At 43.7% G+C, this 27,218-nt stretch overlaps 1 protein-coding gene across 2 annotated transcripts in view; it reads right to left on the reverse strand.

Annotated features, from left to right (window-relative positions):
- Nucleotides 1-1,406: 1,406 nt before the first annotated feature.
- Nucleotides 1,407-27,218, reverse strand: part of Ints4 (integrator complex subunit 4) — a 78,094-nt gene continuing 52,282 nt past the window's right edge. For both annotated transcript variants that reach the window (XM_028877447.2, XM_028877448.2), the window contains exons 14-23: nucleotides 24,952-25,085; nucleotides 23,662-23,819; nucleotides 17,123-17,216; nucleotides 13,083-13,163; nucleotides 12,063-12,193; nucleotides 11,627-11,686; nucleotides 8,657-8,816; nucleotides 8,042-8,185; nucleotides 6,094-6,214; nucleotides 1,407-1,783 (exon numbers count right to left, since the gene is read on the reverse strand). In XM_028877447.2, the coding sequence (XP_028733280.1) occupies nucleotides 1,602-1,783; nucleotides 6,094-6,214; nucleotides 8,042-8,185; nucleotides 8,657-8,816; nucleotides 11,627-11,686; nucleotides 12,063-12,193; nucleotides 13,083-13,163; nucleotides 17,123-17,216; nucleotides 23,662-23,819; nucleotides 24,952-25,085 (1,265 nt within the window). In that variant the 3' untranslated portion in view covers nucleotides 1,407-1,601. The remainder of the gene's footprint in view (nucleotides 1,784-6,093; nucleotides 6,215-8,041; nucleotides 8,186-8,656; nucleotides 8,817-11,626; nucleotides 11,687-12,062; nucleotides 12,194-13,082; nucleotides 13,164-17,122; nucleotides 17,217-23,661; nucleotides 23,820-24,951; nucleotides 25,086-27,218) is intronic.

Genomic DNA, 27,218 nt, shown 5'->3' on the forward strand with positions numbered 1-27,218 from the left:
TGCCAATCGAGTGCTGGGATAAAGGTTTACAGCACCATACCCACCTACCTTAGTTTCGAGGCAGAATCTTACTGAGTCTGCATTTATCAATTTGGCTAGGGAGGCTGGCCAATGAACTTCAGGGATCTTCCTGCCTCAACTCCATCCTATAGTTACAGATGCATGCCAACAAGTCTAGCTTTTATGTGGGTGCTGGGAATTCAAATCAGGTCCTCATGCTTGCACAGCTCTTCCCAGAAATGCCACTGAGACCCCCACCCCCACCCCCACATAAAAAAAAATCCACACATCTTGTTTTTTGTTTTGAGAGAGTCTCAGCTTTGGCTGTCCTAAAACTTACTGTGTAAACCAGGCTGGTCTTGAACTCAGAGATCCAACTTGCCTCTGCTTGCAGAGTGCTGGGATTATAGGTGTGCACCACCATGGTTGGCCCAAAAACCTTGTTTTTGCTAAGTAACCCAGTCCCATTATAATGACATTAACCCAATCCTAAGGCAAGGCTCTCATGACTAACTGCACCACCCCTTATGAGGCCTGCTTCCCACAATGTGGCCTTATAGATGTGGTTCCCATGTGTGAACTTTAGGAGACACACTCAATCCAGAGCACCCATATAATTTCCCTGTAGTAGAATAGCCTGGGCCTTCGGAATCCTTTGAATGAATACGGTTTTTCAAACTGTGACTTAATCTCTAAGCCTCATGTGGATGCCACGCACACACAGCACAGGCCTGCTTCCCAGTTAGCCTCTCTGCAGCACTGACGTAGTCCGTCTCACCTGGACCTTTTAGGCAGGTCCAGTGCAGCAGAGACGCTGCCAGGTAGGACTTTCTTTCCTCTACTGGGAACCATCTTCCCACAACACTGCTTTCTTTCCCAAAATATGGTCGCGCCCCCCTTCCCCCTCCAAGACAGGGTTTCTCTGTGTAGCTTTGGAGCCTGTCCTGGAACTCACTCTGTAGCCCAGGCTGGCCTCAAATTCACAGAGATCCGCCTACCTCTGCCTCCCGAGTGCTGGGATTAAGGGCACAAACCACAATGGGAAAGAGATTCTGAGGATAATGGCAAGCAAGATCGAGAATTTATCTCAGGATGAGAAGGACTTATTGTCCTGCCATTTTGTCATTTCCTGGCCCATCCATCGCCTGGTTAGGAAAGGTCTCTCAGGAAGACAACAGATGTCTAAGGTCCTTCAGAATCTTTTAGTGATTAATATGCAGCTGTTAAAATGGCTTTGGAGTTGACTTTGGCAAACAATCTGTTACTTCAAGAAACAAGACTATGGCTTGAATAACCAGGACTTGGAAATGCCTGGAAAATCAGACCATATGTTTTACATCTCAGAATTAATGTGTTATTACTGCTATGGGTCTTTTTTATTTTTAAGGACCAGAAACTAGAACAGCTAGGTGTTTTCTCAACTTTATTATGGAACGGAGGAGATAAACCAGAGTATTTCTGTCTTTAATGCAAAAATGATCGACCCTGTGTAGGATACTAAATGAGATCGTAAGGTTGACATGTTCACACCTACACACCACTTCTGCTCACTGGTACCTAGAAAGGGCCTCTAGGCCATGGCTGTGAAGACTGCTTGTGGGTCAGCGTCTTGCAGGCTTGGGCATTATGTAAACTTTCACAGGCTTACTGAAGGGAATGGTGCCCTCAATGCTGGTGGTTTCCAGCTGTGGTGACATCTCACCACCCTCTATCCATGGAGATTTTGGAATGCGTGCACCGGAGTTGTAGGCCAGCAACAGCCTCACTTCCACCTGGCATGGCTCTGAAAAACAAAAACAAGACAAGAAATCCTCCATCACTGGGCAACTTCTAGGAATTCAAATGAAATTGTAAATAAAGTACCATCAAAGATGGGCTGTGAAGCTAAGTGGGGTGACACACACCTTTTATCCCAGCACCCTGGAGGCAGAGGCCAGCAAATCTCTCCTTGACTTTGAGGCCAGCCTAATCAACATAGTGAGTTCCAGGACAACCAGAGATGCATAGTGAGACACTGTCTTTTCCTATGTCTGCATCCCTCTTTATCCTCAACTACAAACAACAGCATTCTAGCCTGAATCCTGTGAGCCGACCCTGAGGCTGCAGATGTAATGCCACTGCCTCCGTGGCTATGTGCAAGTTTCCTGCAGCTCAAGGCCACAGCAATTGAGGCCACCTGAGAGAAACCCGAAGGGAGCCACAGTGGCTGTGGCCTTTTCTCAACCTAGACTGGCAATTCAGTGTTAGGCTCTGGGCTGTGTGCATCTTAGACTTGACTTTTTTAGTAGAGACAAAAGCTTCAAGGCAATAGTTCTGGCAAAAATCTGTTACCAGTGGAAAGGAACATGTTTCAGGGACCTAAACTATCAGAATCCCTTTGATTCTTTCATAAATTACACTGCAGATCTACTGCCTGACTGCGGCAGGCCTAACGAGAGTAAACAAACCCCCTAGGAGCTGTTGGCTGTTTTGGTTGACTTGCAATGGAGTATAGGACATGCTCTAATTGAGTCTAAACGTACTGAGGAAAGAATGCAGGAAGGCTTTGGAATGAAATACCCACTCTGTGCCAAACACAAAACCCCACGAGTTCTTTCCTGCCACACCATGAAAAAAAGAATCACGATCTTGAAAAAAGTCCAGGAGCTCACTCAGATAGCTCTAAGTGGCTGCCCAAATCCACCCTGTGAGAAACGGAGCCACGTTAACCACATGGCTTCCACACAAAGGAGAGGGAGAGAAGTTCAGAAGGACATTCAGCAATTGCAAGGCACAGAACAGAACAAGCTTGAGTGTGCTCTACTTTGGTGCAAGAGTTAAAGATCATCTTCTGGCTAAAAGTTCAGAGGGTAAGAATGAGCTGGATGGTTCAACATCAAATAGGACAAAGGCTCCAGGACTCCTAATGTATCACCAACTCTATTTCTGGTCTCTCAGGGTCAGAGCAAAGGCTAGATTGCTCTCCTCCAGGCAGCCAAGGCCAGAGCATCCAGGCCCACTGAGTTCAGCATGAGCACTAAGTGCAGCCTCACAGCTCCAGCCATGTAGTGTAAACACACCCACACCACGAGGCCTGACACAGTCCTGAGTGCAGTGATGACACAAGCACTCTTCCAATACCAGACTTCCAGAATAATCTCCCCTCGGAGTGGAGCCAGGCGAGCCCAGCAGCATCCGCTTTCTCATCACACTCCTAGACCATCCCAGTCAATATTCACAGCACTTCAAGGAGCCAAATCCTGGGCATGTCAGAGGAGAGCATGTAGTCATTCTGCCTTCCCTCATCAGCGTCTGATAGGAATGGCAATTCAAGCTAATGCCAGAGGAGAGGAGAGGGGAGAGGAAGCAAAAGAGAGGCAATGGTGGGAGGAGATAAAGTCACCCGAGACAAACCCTACAATATATCCATTCACTCTGCCTAGAAGATCCTAAAGGAAAAGGAGTTGGAGATGTTAAGTAAGTTCTTCAGGATCACACAGGAAAGGAAAGATCTAAAACCCAGACTGCCGAGACTTAGCTCTCTATAAGGTAGCATCCTGCCTCCCGAAGCAGCTAAGGTCCTCACAAATTCTGGCCCCCACTTCCTGCGTTAGGGAGAAGAATCAAGACCATATTTTACTTACTTGTCCCAGACTAGAGGGGAACATGAATGGGGAAAAAGGGTGGGCAGGTGGTCCCGGACATTCAGATTTCTAAGAGCCAGACCTGGGCTCAGTGACAAAGCACTTGCCTAGCTTGTCCAAGATCCTGGGTTCTATTCCTAGCACCACCAAAAAAAAAAAAAAAAAAAAAAAGCCTCATGTCCATTTCAGAACCTCAAAATAACCTATGCTGTCGTTATTATTTGTCTAGTGCCTACCACGTATCAGGTACTGTGGACACAGGTGGTAGTGGTGGAAACAAGCATGTTCCCTACCACAAAACTTATTTCAGATGGGAGAAAACATCATGTAAACAATTAAGTGAGAAAACATCTGACACGAATAAGTGCTAAGCAAAGAATTAGAGATGAACAATAGTAACTAGGGGCTGAGTTCTCTGGGGACAAATCAGTGAGTTAGAGCTCTCCAAGCGATACTGTACTACGGTGTGTCTTTCTTGGTGTCCGTCATCCTTGAATCAAACCATTTAGGTGGGTTGGGAGTGTAGCTCAGTGGTAGAATGCCCGCCTAGTATGTAGAAGCTCGGGATTGGATCCTTAGCTATACATGCACACACACAAAATAGTGCAAAAACACGCCACAAAGATACAGAATGAAGGACACTCAGGGAAGCCGATCCTGGGTACCCTGAGATGCCTGGTCCTATGCCACAAAAACACCAAAGGGGCTACTCTAACTTCCTCTTTATGAAAACTTCATAGTCATCATATGCATCTAATATGTCTGATAGAAGGAAACCTTTGATGGCACTAGTTTGTCATGTATGTTAGTACTTTGTGTGTGCACTAGTGCATGTGCATGTATGTGCACAAGTGGGAGCCAGAAGTTGATAGCATTGTCTTCTTCAATTGCTTGCTTTTTTTTCTTTCAGAGTTAAAAAAGAAAATTAAGCTGGATACGGTGGCGCACACCTTTAATCTCAGTACTTGGGAGGCAGAAGCAGGTGGATCTCTGAGTTTGAGGCCAGCCTGGTCTACAGAGTGAGGTCCAGGACAGCCAGGGCTACACACAGAAACCCTGTCTTGAAAAACAAAGTTAAAAATGTTTTTTTCTAAGTGTCTGACTTTTGACTGTGTGCATGTCTGGGTACCACCTGTGCACCTGCTATACACACAGCTACAAGAGGGCACCACATCTCCTGGAACTGGAGCTACAGACAGCTGTGACCCACCATGTGCGTGCTGGGAATTAATCCAGGTCCTCTGGAGGAACAGCCAGTGCTCTGAAGCACTGAGCCATCTCTCTGAGCCCCCCACCTAACTTTTTGCAGCCACTGAACCCAGAGCTCACCAAAATGGCTGGACTGCCTGGCCGACAAGCCTCACGGATGCTCCATATTCACTGCCCTTGCACTGGGGCTGTGGGTGTTATTGCTGCCCCTGGCTTTACCTGGGTGTTGGGGATCTGAACTCAGGTCCTCTTGCTCGCATGGCAAACACTTTACCCACTGAGCCATGTGCCCAGCCCCTTTTCAGGTATTTCAAAACAAAGACAGTATAAAATAAAACTATAGAGAGTAGTTCCCTATTCATAAAACCAAACTGGTGGCAGTATCACCTTTCCTAGTAAAAGTCATGTTCCTAAGTCATCCCCAGTGATTTAGCAAACACCACTGTGGCCAAAGGAGTCTGGTGTCTTAGAATCTGCAGACTGAGTTTTCCTTGAGTTTTCTAAGAAGCACTATGGGCGTCAAATGTAAAGTCTTACGCATCTGTATTCTCCCATTTTATTCTTACAGGTGAATATAATGTGTGCGTGCGCACTTGCATACAGACCTAAGCCATCCAGGTTCAGTTCTAAGTCTATAAAACAAACTCCGTTAGCCCCAAACAGTTCATGGCTATGGGAGGGACAGTTACTTTTCATTTAATTTGTTTCAAAAGAATAAGATGGACTGATCATACACAAAGAGATAACGATTTATAATATTTGTTTAAGAAACATGAAACTTTAATACCAAGAATAATCCTCACTCATTTATAGGTTGAGAATTATCATCTTCATTTTGGAAGTGAAGAAGATGACTCAAGAGGGACTTCCCCAAGAACAAATGGTGTGTCAGAGGCACAGTTAGAACAAGAAAGTAGTCTGCTCATGTGCAGCCCAGTCTATTTCCAGGAGACTTGCACTCTATAATCTCCCGTGTGTCCTCTAACAGAATTTTGTTCCGTGTGCAAACAGAAAATTAGTCCAAACATATTAATGTTTGAGCTTATGAGATCCTTACTTAAGAGAGATCAAGTTCAATCAGGGTATGGTGGCACATGCCTTTAATCCCAGTGCTCGGGAGGCAGAGGCAGATGGAGTTGGAGGCCAGCCAGGGCTGCCCTCAAACAAACAAATAAGCAAACTAAAAAAGGAAATCATAATGAGAAGATACTGAGATTAATGGGGAGATATTTTCCTGCCCACCCAACCCACTGACTCTTACCTGTCCAGGCAGTATGGGAGAGGTACACCTGAGTGATGAGACGGTGCCGCCCTGGGCCAGGGTTCCGAAAATCTGCTGGCTTGGGGTGGATCATCTGAGCCTGGCCATCTGGATACAAGACCTAAAATATGACAGAAATGGGGCAACAGAAGAGGGAGGAGCTAAGAAAATAATGATGACATTTACTGTGAACCCCAGGTCAGTAGTAGAAAGGTGACCCTAGCCATCATAAAGAACTGCTTCTTAAAGGGGAACACATACGAGGCAGGGGTGGTGTACTTGAGAAGCAGAGGCACAAGGCCAGCCTGGTCTACAGAGTAAATTCCAGGATAGAGAAGCCCTGTCTTGAAAAAACCTAAGGAAAAAAACAGTCACACACACACACACACACACACACACACACACACACACACACACACACACACTACTAGAAGAAACAGTGTCCAGTAAATATTTCTCAAATCCCTGGTAAATAAATGATAGGAATAGTGTCCCTATTAATAGGTAACAGTTAATAATTCTAACTGTGGAAAACTCTCCCAAGCACCCCATTAGAATGACTTCCCTCCTTAGTTCTGAAACATATCAGGGCCCAGCATTTAACACTCATCTGACAGTGAGAAAGCAATTTCTGTAATAGTCACTGTGTACTATCAGATAGGAAAGCATTTATCTGACTATTTCCACAGAGTACTCAAAGAAGGGTGTGTTGACACCATTAGCCAGGTCTTCGCATCTCGCCAATGGGCACAGAATGAATTCTTTCCTCAACAACTTGAGGGCCTCCAGCTACCTGTATAGAGAGCCTATCACATGACCAGGGTGCAAGCAGACTGGAGAAACAAATAAAGCTGACACTAGGAGCAGACTGGACCAGCTACAGGAATCAGATCATCCTTTCAACTCCAAAATTCAGGGAAGGACGGCTCTTATCCACTTGCTCAAATCTTTCATCTCTCCACATATCTTGGGTCCTCTCAAGGTCTGACAGATCTATTTTTATTTTTCTCTTTCTCTCTCTCTGCTCTGATTCTTTTTTGCTGTTTGGGTATGTGTGTGTATGGGGAGAGGGGTAGTAATACCCCAGGAGGTCAGAGGACACACTCTATTTTCTTTTCTTTCTTTTTTCCAGACAATGTTTCTCTGTGCAGTTTTGGAGTCTGTCCTAGAACTGGCTCTGTAGACCAGGTTGGCCTTGAACTCATAGAGATCTACTTGCCTCTGTCTCCAGAGTGCTGGGATTAAAGGTGTGTGCCACCACTGCCTGGCTCTCCATCTTATTTTTAAGGCATTTTGGCTAGACTGAATGGACAATGAGCTCTCAGGAATCCACCTATCTCCACACCCACCCACCTAAGCTCCGTGTTACAAGAATGTGTGGCCTAGATTTTTATGTTCTATAGACTTTAAGCTTTTTGCTCACTAAGTTATCTTTGTTAATGTTTTGAGATACTGTAGTGATATATTGTGTACCCCAATAAACTTGCCCGAGGATCAGAGGACAGAGACAGCTACTAGATTAGACATACAGCCAGGCAGTGGTAGCACACACCTTTAATCCCAACACTTGAGATCTCATGCCTTTAATCCCAGGAAGTAATATGGCAGGGCAGAAAACGGTATATGAGGTGTGAGAAAGGATTACACCTAAAGTCTACATTATACAGTAGACAGGCAGGAACCTGCCACTTAGTAAACCTTCCTGGATTCTGAGGACATTATATACACTCCATGCTAATGTCTTCTATTCCTATCTTCAGGTGTAGAACCTGAGGTTAGAGTTTTATTTGCTCAATAACAGTTGGCCTCCAAGCCCAGGCTCTTGCCATGGAGCATCTTTTCATCTCTTTTTAGTTTTGGTTCCTTAAGTAGATTACGAAAGTACCAAAGTTAAGTATTTTAACACAATACCAGTGTTAACCCCCCCCCCAGCCCAAACCTAACACACCTGGACCTTTACACTGTTCTGAGGGTCTTGCACATGTTCCAGGGTTGCATCCACATCCAAGGCTACCACCAACCCAGACGTAAACCGCAAAGGGTTGTCCGACTCGCCTGCTGGCTCAATGATTGTGGCTGAGGCTTTGTGGATCTATAAACAAGAAAATATGCTGATTTCTAGGCCAGTGAGATAGCTCAGTGAGGATGGGCCCTACCACCATGGCTGATAACTCGAGTTTGATCCTTTGGACCCACCCATATGCTGTGGGACCCCTCCCCCATGAATACCGGTAATAAAAACAGTCAGAGGAAGGACCCGAGCTTACTTGATCCCCTGATCAAAGAAGCTCACTGGAGTAAATGGTTGTGTGTTTTTTTTTTAAATAGATTTATTTATTTATTATGTATACTGTGTTCTGCCTGCATGTATGCCTGCACACCAGAAGAGGGCACCAGATCTCATTACAGATGGTTGTGAGCCACCATGTGGGTGCTGGGGATTGAACTCAGGACCTCTGGAAGAGCAGTCAGTGCTCTTATCCACTGAGCCATGTCTCCAGCCCCCAGTAAATGGTTTTTAGTATCTGGACAGATTTGGCAGACAGACGCCATGGACTCTGACCTGCTCTGGAAGCGGGAGATGGAGGAAGGTGCTCTGCCGCAGCATTGTCTGTAGAATTTTGATCACTTCCGCGGGTTTAGATGCCATGAGTCGGGGCATAAGATCAAGAAGCTTGTCCACAAAGCTGTCTTGGAGGTGGGGCAGATCGGCAATGAAACACCTGCATGCACACACAGAAGCAACTGACTATCCACTCACTCACTGCAGTTAAGCTAAGCCTGTATTTCTGCCAAGCCCGGAAGCAGGCAGAGTACTGAAATGGGAAGAGCTTGGGGATCATGTCTGAAATCGACAGGGACACAGATCGGTGTGGAACAGCAACATGATCAGCCGAAGAGCCACAGCTGAGGCGGAGAGACAGCTCAGTCAATAACTCCCTTGCTTGCAGTCCTGAGGACTGAATCGAACCCCCAGCATCCACGAAAAAAGCTGGGAGCCGTAGCATGAGCCTGTATCATCCCAGCACTGGGAAGGCAGAGGGCCCCCGGGGCTTCCTGGCCAGCCGCTCAAACTCATCAGCAAACTCCAGGTTTAGCCAATGCCCCTGCCTCAATAAATAAGGTGGAAAGTGTTTAATGAAAACACTACATCTGGCACATACAAAACATGTGTAAACATAGACATACTCTCTCACACACATACACACAAGATTTTGCTGTTTTGCTTGTTTTCAGAGCCTGTTTCACTGGGTGTGGATGACTCATACCTATAATCTCAGAATTTGGGAGGCTGAAGCAGGAGGGTTATTGTGTGAGTTCAAGACCAGCCTGGGCTATAGTTTGAGACTCTGTCTCCAAACAAACAGAAAGAAGAAAGAATAACCATGAATGTGAGACATATACCTGAGTGTTTTACATGGCCATATTTAATCATTCCACTATTAGGATTATCATTTCTTCTTATAGATTCATTAATTGGACAAATATTTTTTTTTAGAAGGACCCATCAAGTGCCAGGTACTATTGTAGGTCTGAGGAACATAATAATAAGCAAGAAAACACAACTGGTTTTGTTTGTTTGGTTGGTTTTGGTTTTTGGAGACAGGGTTTCTCTGTGTAGTTTTGGTGCCTGTCCTGGATCTCGCTCTGTAGACCAGGATGGCCTCGAACTCACAGAGATCTGCCTGGCTCTGTCTCCCGAGTGCTGGGATTAAAGGCGTGCTGCACCACCACCACCACCACCACCACCACCACCACCACCACCACCACCACCACCACCTGCCCACAGAACTGGGTTTTTTGTCTACCCATATGCAGTAGTATCAGGGATTGATCCCTCGGCCTTACACATGGTATGAAAGTCTTTTTCCCTCTGAGCTATAACCCCAACTTTTTTTGCTGTGGTTTGAGACAGGGTCTCACGATAGCCCAGAGAAACCTTGGCCTTTCAACTGCTGAGATTATAGGGTGTGTCCTCCATCAAGCCTGAAAGAACTTTTTGTTGTTTAAGGTTTCTTTTTGGCAGATTATTGTGACACACGCCTTTAATCCTACCACTCAGGAGTCAGAAGCAGGCAGATATCTGTAAGTTTGAGGTCAGCCTGGTCTACACAGTGTTCTGTACCAGCCACAGTTACATGGTGAAAGGAAAAGGTTTATTTTATTATTTAAATTTTATTTTTATGTGTATGGGTATTTTGCCTTTGTATATCTGTACACCAAGTGTATATTTGGTCCATGGAGGACAGAAGTAGGTGTCAGACCCTTGGGACTGGAGTTATAAACATTGTGATCTGCCTTTTTTTTTTGGTTTTTCGAGACAGGGTTTCTTTGTGTAGCTTTGCGCCTTCCCTGGAACTCACTTGGTAGACCAGGCTGGCCTCGAACTCACAGAGATCCACCTGCCTCTGCCTCCCAGTGCTAGGATTAAAGGCGTGCGCCACCACCACCCAGCATGATCTGCCATTTTGGGTGCTGGGAATTGGACCCACATCCTATGGAAGGGCAGCCAGTGCTCTTAAGCACTAAGCCATCTCTCCAGCCTGAATTTATCTTAATTTTATGTATGTGCATTATGTGCATGCCTGGTGCCAGGGGAGGCCAAAAGAAGGCATCAGATCCCCTGCAACTAGAGTTATAGGCGGTTGTGATGTGAGTGCTGGGAGCCAACACTGTGTGTGGGTATGTGCACGTAAGTACAGGTACTGGCAGCAGCCACAAGAAGGCTTCAAATCCTCTGGAACTGGAGTTATAGGTGGTTGTGAGACACTCAATATGGGTGCTGGAAACCAAACTCCATTTCATTCAGAGAACAATCACCACTCTGGACTGCTCGTGTATCACCACACCTCACTTGCTACTATTTCACTTCAGAATTAAAGGACAGCTGGCATGGTGGTGGACGCCAATAGTCCCTAGCGCTTGGGAGGTACAGACAGGAGGATCAGGAGTTCAAGACCAGCTTTAGCTACACAGCAAGTTCACGGTTTGCCTAAACTACATGAGACTCTGTCTCAAAAAGGCAAAGAACAACACCAGGCACACTGGTGCACACCTGTAACCCTACCATTCAGGAGGCTGAGGCAGGAAGATCAGTAATTCAAGGCCAGTCTGGGCAACATAACAAGATCCTATCTCAAGCAAAAACATAAAAGGAATTAAAGAACAGTTTGTTGTTGTTTGTAGAGAAATATGCAAATTTTAGAATAACAAGGAAAAAAACCAAGAAGTTATAATTTTTCATTGAACAGTTCATACATTTCCTTCATACTTGTTTTTCTGTAGGTCAGCTAAGTGCCGATTCCAAATGGCCCCTTATGTTTTTATTATTTAGTCATATGTTTACTTTTGAAGCTCTAGATTCAGGAATGTTTATACATCATTAAAGAAAATACCACGTTAGGGCACACTAACAACAGGTGATGGATAGCTCAGCAGCATGGAAAAGACATGTGATCTCGTTTGGTGCCTGTTAGGTTACTTTCTGCATACAAGATGAAAAAAACCGTCATAAGAATTACCAAATACTTACCTCTGAAAAAAATCCACTTCCTGTAAAAATTTTTCACACATTCCAAATAAGGGGTCAACGCTGCAGGAAAAAAAGCAAAGTGTAAGAGACTTGTGACTGTGAACGAAGGAGTGAGGACATGAAGTCCCAGAACCCCGAGCATCCGTGAGAAGAGAGTGACTATACTATACCGTAGAACTGAGCTCTGAAGACAAGAGCAACAAGCAAAGTCAATGATCTCTCTGAGGACCAGAGGACCAGGAGCCGGGCCTTCGGTTAGAAAGCTCAGGCATGCATCTAATCTGACCTAAGCATAGTATACTTATGAATATCTGAAAATGAAATTAGCAGACCCTCCTACATCTTACTCATCAGTAGCCTGAAGAGAGCTGTGAATGTATCCGATGGTGTCCTCAGAAGGAGAATGCCACCTATTCTGTTCAGCACGACATCTTACCCTCGAGTAGTTCGTGCAGTTACTATAAGTTGCAGAGCTTTGGCCTGAAGCCTCATGTGGTGTATGATCACCACCTGTTTATTCTCCACACCGCTATACATAAACTCCATTTTGTAGGTTTCTTCCATGATCTATAAAGAAAAGACAATTAACAATCAGTAAAATATCATGGAAGGAAAACGGCTTCACAAGCTTCTACCCCTAGCTGAGGAGCTATGGACAGGTGATGGCTTCCATTTTCTTTACGAGTGTGGATCCTGGTAGGCTAACCATATTCCAGTGGTTGGTTTTACACCCAGGAGTATGTACGCAGCACAAGCTGGGTTCAATAAGTTATTTAAAAAAAAAAAAAAGACACAAAATTGGGAGGTAGAGAGGTGTGAGTGAATTTGGGAACTTATAAAGAGTATAGGTGAATATAAAATACACTGTATGAAAGTACCAAAGAATTGATAAAATTACTTAAACAACCTCAAAATCAATTTACATGCATTTTTAGATATAAGATTCACAACTGTATTTATTAGGTTTTAATATATTTGAAACACACCAATATAAATGGTACAACATAAACTGTGTATGTGCGTATGTGATGTATGTAAGTGTGGGTACTTTATGTGAGTTCTGGGGACTGAATTCAGGTTATCAGGCCTTCACAGCAAGCACTTCGACCTGCTGAGCCTCCTCAATGGCCCACAAGCTGATAATAGGTTAGTTAGACCACCAAAGAATCTCAGAAATCATGCGATTCAACTGCCACGTTTTATAGAGGAGGAAACTCCAAGAGACTCAAATAACTTATTCAATTTATCACCTAGTAAGGTAGAAGAGACCTGAGACCAGAACTAGCCTGACTCTGCAGCCCAGTGCTGTGCACAGTGCTGTGCAGAGTCATCACACAGGCCTAGTACTAACGTCTATGGACCTGAAATCACAGAAGCCAGGGCACATGGCCACAGGAAGGCCTGTAGACTGGCTAATTCCCAGACAGATCTGTCTCAAGAGTCTCCATAGGCGTACCTGTTTTGCTGCTGCTGAGGCCAAATCACTCTGCTTTAGATATAAGGGGGCAGCCACATTCCACAGCTTTTCCTGCAAGGCCTATCCAGACAGGGGAGAGAAGAGACAGGCATGGCAGTCACAAAGCTGACACACTTGATTTGAGAATGTACCAGCTCAGGGCTTCTCTCCATCACTGCACTGGCTGAGTAAACAAGTCCTACTCCTGCACAGAAGAGCAACAGCTGCTGCTCACACGACTGTTTGGAGACAGGACTAGTGAAACCCTCTCAGGACTGGCAGGCAATCAGCTGCCTGCACTCTGGGCCTGGGGCCTTGTTCACAGGGTCACTGCATTGACATGAGAAACCTAAACTGTCGTGCTTACACCCAAGAGTCCCTTTGCACTTGTGTTCGGTGTCCTCTGACACACCCTATCACTTACCCAACTTGCAAAACTCCAAGTCAGGCAGCTTCTTCCCTAGAGCTTTCCTTCTCTTGGTTTCTCTACAGTGAAACTCCCACCAATAGCCACAGACTCTACTGTCCACCCCTCTCTTCGCCTACCCATGTCTGGGACTCGACTTCAACTGTTTCTGCTGTGGAGCATTATTTTCAGGGAGTTTCTTCTTCCTTTGTTTTCCTGTTCTTCAGAAAGGGTGTCCTTATGTATGTAACCCAGGCTGGCCTCAAACTCATGATCCTCCTGTCTCAGCTTCTCCAGTGCCAAGATTACAAGTAAGCGTATCATGCCTGGCTTTCAAGGACCTCCTGACATGTATAGTGAATGACATTATAAAAAACCTAGACTAACCCTGTCTAAACATAATGGAAGTCAGGGCATATCACTTTCGATTTTCTAGTAGGCATGTTTATACCATAAAACAAATGGACAAATTACATTTTAGGGGTGTTTATTTGAACATGGTCTCATACTACAGTCCAAGCTGGCCTTGAACTTGGCAATTTTCCTACCTCAGACTCCTGAATACTGGGATTGCAGGTGTGAACTACCATGCCCAGCTCACTGAAAATAATGTTTAAAATATAGTCTATTTAGGTCAGGGGTTGTGCTTGCTTCGGCAGTACATATACTAAAATAGGTCAGGGGTGTAGCACACACCTTTAGTCCAAACACTCAGGAGGAAGACGCAGGGGCATCTCTATGAGTTCAAGGCCAGCCTGGTCTACATAGAGCATTCTAGGATAGGCAAGACAACATAGAGAGCCTCTATCTCAAAAAAATCAAAAATTAAACATATGCATATAGTCTATTTAATTCAGTATACTAACATTTTAGCAAATGTGGAAAATTTTTTTGTTTTGTTATTGCTGTTTTAATGTCTGGAACCACATGTATGCCTGGTGCCTTTAGAGGAGTTCCAGATGGTTGGGAACAACCTGTGGGTGCTAGGAATTGAACCTGGGTTCTCTGGAAGAACAAGTGCTTGGCCATCTCCCAAGCCCTAAATAATATGTTTTGAATTACTAGGCTGTTGCAGGAATCTTTTGTGAATAAGCACTCTGACACCAGTGAGAGTAGAAGATGAGATGTCCTCAGTGGACTGAAGCCAGGACAGGTCCTGAAAGCCTTCAGTGCCGGGCCTAGTAGGTATTTTCATTTTATATTCTAAAACCACAAGCTGGGACCAGCAAGTAAAATTTTATAGACGTGTAAGTGGCAGTCAGCAGGTTGTTAAGAGCAACGACGAATTGTTTTTGCTATTTCTCTAGGTCATTCTGTTCCAGGTAGCAAGTGAAGTCATGCTTGGCAAATAGGCAGAACAAGCAATGCTTTAAGTAAACTGCTAAATAAATCAATAAATCAGTCCCTAAGAATTGGTCTTTTCTACCTTATTCTACTTCAAGCTGGGTTCATTTTCACATTTCGTCATGAGTCTAAACAATACAGTTGGTACTTTGCACTTTCGGCACATCCAAAAGTGTGAGTTAGTAGCACTCAAGTGGTCAGGAGCCACACACATCTGGGAGCATCACACTGAACAACAGCAGCAGGTTTGAGACTATGGATAACAGAAAATGGTTACATACTTCTAATCAGTTCTCCTGTGCAAGCTTTTACACAGGTGTGGTTGGAATAGAAGGCTTTGTATCTTTTTTGGAGTACATAATATTAATTACACTGTATTTTGTTAGATTGAGGTGTGATGCCCCATAGAAACCACAGACCATATGGCTGAGTAGATGCCACAATTTATATAACTCCTCCCTATTGCAAAGGCACTCCTGGCTCAGGTTCTAGGCTGGCATGAATAATCGGATAGTTGAGCAATGTCTTCTCATTCCCCTCTTTTGCTTTAAGAAAAGTGGGTTTTGTTTTTCTACTTTCAATAAGACAGGGTCTCATGCCAGCAATCTTGCCCTTTATTCCCATTTCCATTTTCCTGTCCCCAACTGGGAAGTAACCCAGACCCACACACATGCTGGGCAAATGTCCTCCCACTCACCTCCATCACCAGCTGTTTTTAGTTTGGAGGCAGTTTCACTAAGTTGCCTCGGCTGGCCATGAGTTTGCAATCCTGCTGCTTTAATCCCCCAAACAGGTAGATTACAGGCCTGTGCCAACACAGGCCTGGGGAACTGGCCCTTTTAAGAGCAATGAATTAACCTTTCAACTTTGACAAACAAAATCAAAAGCAATTTAGGAAAATAGTATGCCAGGCAGTGGTGGTGTATGCCTTTAATCCCAGCACTTGGCAGAAGCAGGTGGATCTCTGTGAGTTCAAAGCCAGCCTGGTCTACAGAGAGAGAATTCCAGGATAGCCAGGGCAACACAGGGAAACCTTGTCTCAAAAAAAAAAGAAAAAAGAAAATAGTATACAAGTTTATATAAATCTGTGGCCAATCCCATTAAATAAAACACTTAATAATCCCTAGTGTCCTTTCTGTTTTGGAAACAGGGTCTTATGTGGCCCTGGAACTTGTGTCTCCAATTCCCATTCTTCCAAATGCTGGGATTATAGTATACCTGTTTATATGGTGCTAAGGTCAAGCCCAGGAGCTTGAGAGTGCTAAGCAGGTAGTCTACCAACTAAGCTATATATCCTTTGCTCCAATTTTTAGGATTCTAAACAAAATCTGCTCTAATTTGTTGTTTTGTTTTTCAAGACAGTGTTTCCTCTGTGTAGCTCTGGCTGTCCTGGAACTTGCTCTGTAGACCAGGTTGGCCTCAAATTCAGAGATACACCCTCTGCCTCTCAAGTGCCGGGATTAGAGGCATGCAACCATCACACCTGGCCTTCTAATTTGAGAATGATTAAAGAATTCTCCTAAAATTAAAAAATTTCCATATGTGCTGGTTAGTTTTATGGTAACTTGACACAAGCGAGAGTCATCTGAAAGGAGGGAACCTTGATTGAAAAAATGTCTCCGTAAGACTGGGAGTGTGGGCAAATCTGTAGGGCATTTTCTTTTTTCTTTTTGTTTTTGGAGACAGGGTTTCTCTGTGTAGCACTGGCTGTCCTGGAACTCACTCTGTAGACCAGGCTGGCCTCGAACTCACAGAGATCTGCCTGTCTCTGCCTCCTGAGTGCTGGGATTAAAGGCACACGCCCCACTGCCAAGATGCATTATCTTAATTAGTGATATATGAGGAAGGGCCCAGTCCATTGTGGGTGGGGCCATCCCTGGACTGGTGGTCCTGAGTTCTATAAGAAAGCAGGTTGAGCAAGCCATGTAAGCAGAGCTTCTCCACGGGCTCTGCATCAGCTCCTACCTCCAAGTTCCTTCCCTGTTTGAGTTCCTGTCCTGACTTCCATGATGAACAGTGATATGGAAGTGTGAGCCAAACAAACCCTTTCCTCCCCAAGTTGTTTTTGGTCAGGATGTTTCATCACAGCAAGAGAAAGCCTAACTAAGATCCTGTATGAGTTAACATTTATTTAAATAGAGACAAATAAAATATCACTGTAGAGCATGTGATTTTCCCATTGCTGAATGGTCTCACAGAAGCTTTTCTACTTAGGGTCTCAAACACTGCTGGATCAATTCAAGTTCATTCTTAGCATCAAAATTCATAAACACACTGGATCCAAGCAAACCTTAATAAGGAGCAGTTGACACTGGAGATAGGTGGCAGAGAAGTCAGCTACTCCTGCCAGCTCAGACTGAAGTTCTCCAAGTCTCTGCAGGTCTCTACAGTAAAAACAAACAATACACACACAGACAAAAATCCAAATTAGACAGAGCAGAGGGATAAAGCCTCAAGTAATGTAAAGATCAAGTCACAATTGTTTAACCATTTTATAGCTAGTCCAAGTAACAAATGACAACACCATTTAACACCATAAACACTCCAATGCTGGAGTGGTTATAATGAAATTGGCTACAAGCTGATACACTCATTTGTAAAACATAACTAATGTCATAAAGCCATATTTTTTATCAAAGGTTTTATGCTGGGAAATAATCCTTAAGGAAATAGTCAACAGAAATGATTTATATTCTATAATATTCATTGCTATGTGGACTATTATAGTAAAAGCTCAGTGACTAACTAAAGATCTATAACAGAAACACTGCTAAGTAAATTATGGTATATCCAATAAAATATTTTACAGCTATTAAAAAACAAATTAATAATGCTTCATGTGGTGGTGCATGCCTTTAATCCCAGCACTAGGGAGGCAGAGGCAGGCGGATCTCTTTGGTTTAAGGTTGGCCTGGTCTACAAAGTGAGTTCTAGGACAGCCAGGGCTACACAGAGAGACCCTGTCTCAAAAGACAAAACAAACAAACAAAAATGATAATAAAGTATATGAGTTCAACTACGCAAGAACTGCACCTTAGGAGAGGGCCAGAGAGATGGGTGAGGAGGCTAAAGCCACTTGTCACCAAGCCTGGCTACTTGAGTTGGATCCTTAGAAGGATAGAATCAACTCCCAAAAGTCATCCTCTGACCACCACATACACAAAAATAAATAAGTAAATATAAGTAAAATATTTTCAAAGCTCTATGGGTACAAATATTATACAGGGGACAGCTGGCTCAGCAGGTGGAAGCATTTGTTGCTGTTGCAGAGGATCCAAGTATGACTCCCAGCACCCACATGGTAGTTCACAACCATCTGTAATTGTGGTTCAGGGATCCAAACACCTCTTGTAACCTTCAGAAGGCACCCGACACAAAAGTAGTGTACACACATACATGCAGGCAAATCACTCACACATGAAAAAGAAAATCTAAAAAAAAGTATGCATATATACTCAGCCCCTCTCCTCTTCACTACTAATTGATCAAGGGAACATATCCTCAAACCCACCTCTAGGTAGTGAGTCGGATCCAACTAGGCCAACTAGTACATCTCATCTATGGAGGCCAGAGGGCAAAATGTCTTCCTCTGTCCCTCCATTTTTTTTGTTAAAAGACAGGGCCTCTCATAGTACCAGGAGCTCCCCAACTGACAAGTCCCTGGGATGCTCCTGTCTTCCTTCTAAGAGCTAGGCACATGCACTGCCACTCACACTTTTCTTTTTTAATTAAAAAAACAAACGAACAAAAACAAAAAAACCCTCTAGAGATCTAAACTCAGGTCCTGCACCAAAAGTAGTTTACCTACAAAGCCATCTCCCTAGCTTCTGCCTCACTCTTTTTCTTTTTCTTGCATTCATTCATTCATTCATTCATTCATTTGGTTTTTTGAGACAGGGTTTTTCTATGTAACAGCCCTGGTTGTCTTGGAACTCTCTGTAGACCAGGTTGGCCTTGAACTCACAGAGATCCGTCTGCCTCTGCCCCCCACGTGCTGGGATTAAAGGCGTGCGTCACCACCTGATGCCTCATTATTTTTTAATAGCAACATAAAAAATTTGATATAAAAACAGTAACTGCAGGAAAGGTGAAAGTTTGAATCACTTGAGAAGCCATTTCAGGCACAGCAGACTTTTTTGTAGGCTGGACAAAACTAGCCCCTCTCTTTAACCTAATGCTCAGCAGGCAACATCCTGATATTTAATGCTGCCTCCTATAGACCTGCTACTAAGAAGGAGATGCCCACAACCAAGCACAGAGCAATTTACAGGCAGTGATTGATGAAATGAGTGTCTCATGTGTTTGAGTGGCCTGGTCCATCCTGAGGTCGATCACATAAAAGGAAAACCCCTGGACTATCCATGTCTATGAAGTAGGATTTTGGTGGCCAGCTTGTCTATTCAGTTCACTTCTCCAACATGTTTCTCAAAGAGAAGTTTAAACAGTTCAACTTCTGAAGCAATTACTGTCAGTAAGATTCTGCCCTCTGTTACTATTAAAAGAACACTGCCAAGCTGATCATGCACTGAGTACCTTCAGGTCTTAGGTTAGTCTACTGTCCCTGCAGTGTAACAATGGTTCTCAGTTTCACAGAACAAGATATAACCCAACCCAATTAGCCATGAGAAACCTCAACTACGGTACAGGCGAAAGTGGAAACTTGCTAGCCACGGGCAAAATGCTCTATTTCCCAGTGTTCCTATACATCTCTTTTTGTCCACAATCCTCAGGAAGCTGCAGTCTAGACATCCATCTAGATTGTGAACTCTTTAAAAGAGTACAAAGAGCACCTTCTGTGTACAACTCTACTTTTTAAAGTTCATTTAATCCCCACAACATGAACTGTAATTAATCTGTTTCACTGAGCATGAAACCAAAAACTAACATTATGTGGTTTGTCCAAGGTCACAGAATTAGAAAGTGGCAAAAAGAGGACAGAAACCAGGCCTGTATAAGTCTAAAATTCATTTCTAGCTGGGCAGTGGTGGTGGTGCATGCCCTTAATCCCAGCACTTGGGAGATAGAGCCAGGCGGATCTCAGTGAGTTCAAGGCCAACCTGGTCTACAGAGCGAGATCCAGGACAGGCACTGAAGCTACACAGAGAAACCCTGTCTTGAAAAACCAAAAATAAATAAATAAATAAATAAATAAATAAATAAATAAATAAATAAATAAAATTCGTTTCTTTTGACCACTACCATATAAAACTCCATTTACTTATTTGCTATTAATTTTCTAAAGTTATGAAGTATATCCAATACTAATGAGACAAAAACTGAAAATCAGCTATATTGAAGCATATTTCTATAATGATCTGGTAGGGCAAAAATGCCCCTCTCAGAAACACACATTGGCAATCCTTGGTCCATAAAGCCAACAAACATCATTTTTCAAATACTACAGCTAAGCCGGGCATGGTAGTACACGCCTTTAACCCCAGCACTCAGGAGACAGAGGCAGGCGAATCTGTGAGGCCAGCCTGGTCTACACAGCAAGCTCCAGAATAGCCAGGCTACGTAACAGAGACAAAATCCTCTGGATGTGCAGATCAAATGTTTATGGCTATACTTTCTTTTCAACCTCCTCTGTGCTCTAAACATCAAAGTTACAGCAGATCTTTGTAAGTTGAGCCACTCCTCTGGATTTCACACCTCATGCTAGATGCTTGAACTCCAGACAAACCGTTAACCAGATAAGAAGCTAGAAAGACCAGTGCGTTAGTCCAAGACTCTGCTATTCCTAGTGGGTTATAAACTCTGTTCCCTCCTTCGCTTGACTAACTTCTCATGCTTCAGCCATCAGTAGATCACCGGTTCACCTTCCTAATGCTTTGACTCTTTAATACAGTTCCTCATGCTGTGGTGACCCCCAACCATGAGATTATTTTTATTGCTACTTCATAAGTGTAATTTTGCTACTGTTATGAACTGTAATGTAAATATCTGTGTTTTCCGATGGTCTTAGGCAACTCCTGTGAAAGGGCCCCTCGACCTCCAAAGAGGTCACAACCCACAGGTTGAGAACTGCTTACTTAGACTATCCTTACTTAGAAGGATTAAGAGAATCTTTTCTTCTAAAGACCCTGCTTATCTACTATAGTAAGTAAAGTACAATTCTCTATTTTCTATTTATCCAACTAACTCTCATCAAACTAAAGCCCTCACAACAGGAACTGTCTGTTTACACTGTGCCTCTTCTAGATAGCACAGTGCCTGGCAACAGAAAATACAGGGTGAGCATGAATGAACCCCAGCTCTTTTAGCTCTTTTACAGGAGTGTTGTCATGCTTATGTAAATACAGTGATTATCATGAACTCTTTGTTTTTTCATTTGTTTCTTAGACAGGGTCTCACTATCTAGCCTTGACTGGCCTACAACTTGCTATATAGACCAGCCTGGCCTTAGACTCACAGAGATCCATCTGCCCTTACCTCCTGGGTACTGGGATTAAAGGGGCGGCCACCACACCCAGCAGGATATTCTGCAACTCAACAGATATAAGAGCTCTAAAGCTCTGAGAAGCAAAGGTACTCAGTGGGCATTTTTGGTAACAGCTCACATAATCAAGGAATACAGGCTCTTATAAACCATCAGTCTGTATATCTAGATATAAAGTATGGCCAGAAGTAAATTACATCTCTAAAAATGACATCATTCTAGCTTCCGCCATGACAACTATTGTTTATAACAAGCATCTGAGTTCCTATAAGGTATCCCAGACACAGTGGTGAAGCAAAGCAGCTATGTAAAGCTCAATAAAATGAAATGAAATGAAATCTCCCCGAGCTCTTCCTCAACTACGTCAGAATTCATGCAGAGGAGAACTCGGTAAAGTCTAATGGCTGTGTGGATGACAATAAAGGGCAAGGACTGCGAGAGTAAAGTTGGTTTCACATCAACAGGAACAAATACGTAGCCCTGGCTGTAATCAGAGACTATTCTGTACAAAACTCCAACTAACACTGACTTTTAACAACTATAAAAATAGTAATTTTGAAGCTGGATGTGGTGCATGCCTTTAATCCCAGCACTTCAAAGGCAGAGGCAGGGGAAACTTGTGAGTTCGATGCCAGCCTAGACTACAAAGTAAGTTCTATGACAACTACGACTATGTAGAGGGACTCTGTCTCAAAAAAAAGTAATTTTTGAAGAATTTTAGAAATCATGATTTTTTAAAAGATATACATTACATGTGTTTGTGTGTGTCCACATGTGTGTATTGGCCAGAGGACCACCTTGGGTGTCATCCTCAGCACCATTCACCTCCTTTGAGACAGAGTCTCTCTTTGGCTTGGAGCTCACCAATTAGGTTAGACTGGCTAACCAACCAGACCCAGGGATCTGATTCGCCCTACTTCACCAACACTGGGACTACATGCACACACCCAGCATTGCCATATTGGTTCTGGGCATTGAGTTCAGGTCCTATTGTAAGTACTTAACCAACTGTGGCGTCTCCAGAAGCCCAAACCCCAGAGATCATCTGATCTAATCTCTATTTGACACAGGAATTCCTTTCACTATTGTGTAACTCTCAACATGAACTTCAGAGTCAGACAAAGCTACAGTCCTGTCCTGACATGTCTCATAAACTGCATCCCACCTGTAACGTTTGCAGAGCAGAGGGGACCCTCAGCAGCTACTGCTCTATTGCTTTCCTTTCCAAGTTTTCCCATTGTCTGGTTACTCTACTGAGAATGCACTCAAGCCAGAAACATAATGCCCAGGGCTAGTCAGCACCAGAACAGTGATCCAATCAGCTCAAAGCTTATAAGGACTACTGCCAGAGGACCTGAGTTCAAGGACCCACAGAGTAGAAGTAAGGAACCAACTTCTTCATGTCATCGCCTGATCTCCACTCCACATGTGGGATGTAGTGCGAATGCGCGCGCGCGCGCGCGCGCGCACACACACACACACACACGTAAAAACACAAATAAATAAAAAAATAAAACATCAGATCATGAAGGGAATTCAACCCAGCAGGTGTTTACTGAGAACCTACTAACAGTCAGCATCACAGCTAAAGACTAAGTTGACTTGTTTTTATGCATTCTGTATTTGTTTTCATTCCAATAGGCTAAAACCGTCAAGGACAAGCCCTAAATGCTTAGTTAGATGGGAATGAGTCAGGAATCAGAGCCTGGACCCATGATAATCTCAGCCCTTCAGGCCTAAGGGAGGGTGAAACTGTTGTCTTATTAAACCATCGCTCCTCTGCATTTCTGTCACTCATCTAGCAAGAAAGAAAAGTTTAAGCCAGGCAATGGTGGCTCACGCCTTTAATCCCATCACTTGGGAGGCAGAGGTAGGCGGATCTTTGTGAGTTCGAGGCCAGCCTGGTCTATAGAGCAAGATCCAGGAAAGGCGCAGAGCTACACAGAGAAACCCTGTCTCGAAAAACAAAACAAACAAAAAAAGTTTAAAATATCTTTGTAACTATTATTTTTCTTTCCTTTTTTGTTTTTGTTTTCCCAAGAGAGGGTTTCTCTGTGTAGCCCTGGCTGTCCTAGAACTTGATCTGTAGACCAGGCTATCCTCAAATTCATAGAGATTGGCCTGCCTCTGCTTCCTAAGGGTTGGGATTAAAGGTGTGAGCTCTTTGTAACTATTTCTATTAGCTCTACTCTTTGACTCATGAACACAAATAGCATTAAAAAAATAATAAACTATACAATCTAATCAAGTGTAAATAAAATCTCAAAACAACTCAAGAGTAAAGGCCAACAGTCAGAAAGAGAAGCTGAATAACTAACAATGCAATACACAGCAATCAGGCAAGCAGGACAAAAATGCTAGGACAGAGGAAGCAGACAAAGATTGCTTACCTGATGGTGAATTCCAGCAGCTCCTGGGCCCCCTGAGGGTCGAGGTGCTGAATACTATACACTCTGTCAAGGCTCTGCTGCAGGAACTGCTGGGAAGGATCTTCATGAGGGGTGATGTTAGAGGAGACGGCTGACGACACTAGTTTCCTCCCTGGTAACTAAAAAATTAGTGGGACAACAGTATCAGCAAATTCTGTGGCTTGGTTTATGGTATCGCCACACAGAGAGAGACAAAGAGAGACAGAGACAGAGGGACAGAGGGAAGGGCGGGAGGGGAGAAAGACAAGGCAAGAGGCTAGGAAGGCAGGCACAAATAAAAGGAGAGTGCTAACCAGCCTACCCAATACCATAGGAGGAGAAAAGAGAACTGTATCACATGTCTGTTGTTGAGCTTGGGAACAGAACTAAAAGTTAATCTGCGTGTAACATTTATTTTTAAGATTTGTGTTTCATTTCATTGGAGTATGATGATTTATTTCCAAGTAAGTTTATGAAGCATGCTATAAAATGTTTTCTATGAGGGTAATTGTAATTTCTGTTCTAATTGTTAAGTTACTATTTAAGAAAGATGGAGGGCCAGTGAGATGGCTCGGCAAGTAAAGAAACTGACCATCAAGCCTGAGGACTTGATTTGTCCCTGAGACCTATGTGGTAGAAGAGAGGCAACTCCCAAAACGTGTCTTTCACTACCCTCCCCCCCCCACAGACACAATCACATGGTGGAAAGAACTGACTCTCACTAGCTGATCTCTCCACATGTATGCCACAGCACATGTGTACTCCCTCCACACACGTACACAAATTAAATAAATAGGTAAAAAAAAAATCACAAGTTGCCATTAGTCTAAAATACAATCTATTATTAAATATTCCTTTTTTCTTGCCTAACATTATGTAACTAAAATCTCAGGGACACTACTAGAAATTGATAGGAGGGTGTCCTTAATTGTATGTTCAGCACAGAGAGAGAAGGAAGTGAAGGAGGGGAGAGAAGTGAGATGAGAGAGGGAGGGAGGGAAGGAGGAGCCTGAGGGGAGGCTATGAACACAGAAGCCAAGCAAGCAGCACATGCTGAAATCCTAGTGTGGGAAGACTGAGGAAGAAGGACGCAAATTCAAGCCAAGCCTAGACTACAGAGTTCTTGTCTCAACAAATGTTTAAAGTACAGAACAAGAAAGCCCAAGATAAAACGAGAATGGCTGGCTGGATGAATTTTCATAGACTATATAGTCTGCTATTTAACAACCACAAGGCACCAGAAATCAATGAAACAAAATATTTTCAACATACCCTCAAGGCAGGAACAAGATGAGAAAGACTGTCTCGGAGGTAGGCATAATGCCTGAAGGTGTGATCTGAGAACAGCGCTGGCATTGTTGGGCAGGTTTTAGCAGCGTTGAAGATGAGAACTAAAACTGCAATGTCTGATACATTAGTGGGTTAAGTGAACTTAGAATATAAAAGGTGAAGGTCTGCCACACATAATCTGTCACCTCACTTTCCATTTCCAAAGTTCCCATTGGCCAGGCAGTGGTGGCGCACACCTTTAATCCCAGCACTCGGGAGGCAGAAACGGGTGGATCTCTGTGAGTTCGAGGCCAGCCTGGGCTACCAAGTGAGTTTCAGGAAAGGCGCAAAGCTACACAGAGAAACCCTGTCTCAAAAAAAACCAAAAAAGTTCCCATTAAGGAACCACCATTTCCCGATAATCAAAACAATGAAAATCCAGGGCTGGAGATGCAGCCCAGTTGGTGGAGTGCTTGCATAACAGGCAGCAGCTCTGGTTCATCCTCAGAACCACATGATACACTAGGGCAGGCCTGAAACCTCAGGTAATGCAGGCCCATGGGGATCTAGGCAGAAGGATCAGGAAGCTGAGATTATAGTCAGGCTCAAGGCCAAAGTGGGGTTCATAATAGCCTGTCTAAACAAATAAACAAAACCCCAATACACTGTGGAAGTAAACAGAATTAAGGGAGAATGCAATGGTTTCCTTGTAGTCACTAGTTTTGATGTTTCTTAGGTTTCACAACAATCCCTAAAATTCATGGTGAAGCTGATATGCCTATAAAGCAAAAGGAACCTAGGGAGAGTGAGGATGCACTGGTGTAAACACACTTTCACTGCAGGAAACAATCCAATCCCATATCATCGTGCTACAGGGAGAGATCAAAGCCCGGTGAGCATGCAGCCTGGCTCAGAGTAGCACCTCCCTCCTCCAGCTGCAGGTCAAAGGAAGCTCAACTGAGATACAGCAGAGCACACAAGCTGTAAAATCAGACATTTCACGCTCTAACGGCAGATATGTGAGTTTTCGTTTTTTTTTCTTTGTTGTGGTGCAGGAGGCAGAAGACAGCCTTGCCCATATTATCCAAGCTCTCTATCACCGAGCTATATTTCCAGCCTCTTCCCCCAACCCCCAATCTTAAAAAAGAAAAGACAGCTTCACAATGTATCTTAGACATAGGCTAGACTTGCCTCATTTGAAAGTCTTATATCAGTCCACAGGTATATACCTCAATATCTGGTTGTAGATCTGATTTTTTTTTTACAGGTAAATTGCTTTTTTAAAAAAAGATTTATTTGTTTTTATGTGCATTAATTTTTTTTCCCTGCATGTATGTCTCTGCAAGTGTGCCAGATTCTCTGTAACCTGAGTTACAGACAAGTGTGAGTAGCTGGTGCTCTCAACCACTGAGCCATCTCTCCAGCCCCCCAGATCTGATTTTTGTTGAGTTACTTAAAACTCAGTTTCTTGGGGCTAGACAGATGGCTCAGCAGTTAAGAGCACTGGCTGCTCTTCCACAGGACCTGGGTCAATTCCCAGAACCCACATAGTAGCTCATACCTGTCTGTAACTCCACTGCCAGGGATTCTGATACTCTCACATGGACCTACATGCAGGCGAAACACCAATGCATATAAAAATAAATAAATCTTAAAAAAAAAACAAGAAAAACCAAGTTTTTTCATGGAGCGGTGGTGGCACACACCTGTTGTGGAAATTAACTATGTAAAGATGTGTTACATTTGTTTATGCTGTATTTGTTTAATGATGTAAGGATGTGTGTTTAATTATGTAAAGATGTGTTGAATTTGTTTCACCTTGCCTGCCTAAGGCACCTGATTGGTCTAATGAAAAACTGAATGGCCAATAGCTAGGCAGAGAAGGACAGGCAGGGTGGCAGGCAGAGAGAATAAATAGAAAGATCAATCTAGGCTCAGGAGAGGAACAAGAGGAGGAGAGAATGAGGGATACACCCTGGGCAGAAGCCAGGAAGCCGTCAGGCAGCCAACAGCCACCCACAGACAGCAGGAAAGTAAGACATACAGAAAGGGAGTAAGAAAGAGAAAAGGTCCAAAGGCAAAAGGTAGATAAAGAGAAACAGGTTAATTTAAGCTAAAAGAGCTAGCCAGAAACGAGCCTAAGCTAGGCTGAGCATTCATAACTAATAGTAAGTCTCTGTGTCATGATTTGGGAGCTGGTTGGCAGCCCAAAAGAAAAAGGCTGGTACACACATACCTTTAGTCCAGCACTTGGGAGGCAGAGGCAGATG

The sequence above is a fragment of the Peromyscus leucopus genome, chromosome 1, assembly GCF_004664715.2.
Source record: "Peromyscus leucopus breed LL Stock chromosome 1, UCI_PerLeu_2.1, whole genome shotgun sequence".
Taxonomy (NCBI): domain Eukaryota; kingdom Metazoa; phylum Chordata; class Mammalia; order Rodentia; family Cricetidae; genus Peromyscus; species Peromyscus leucopus.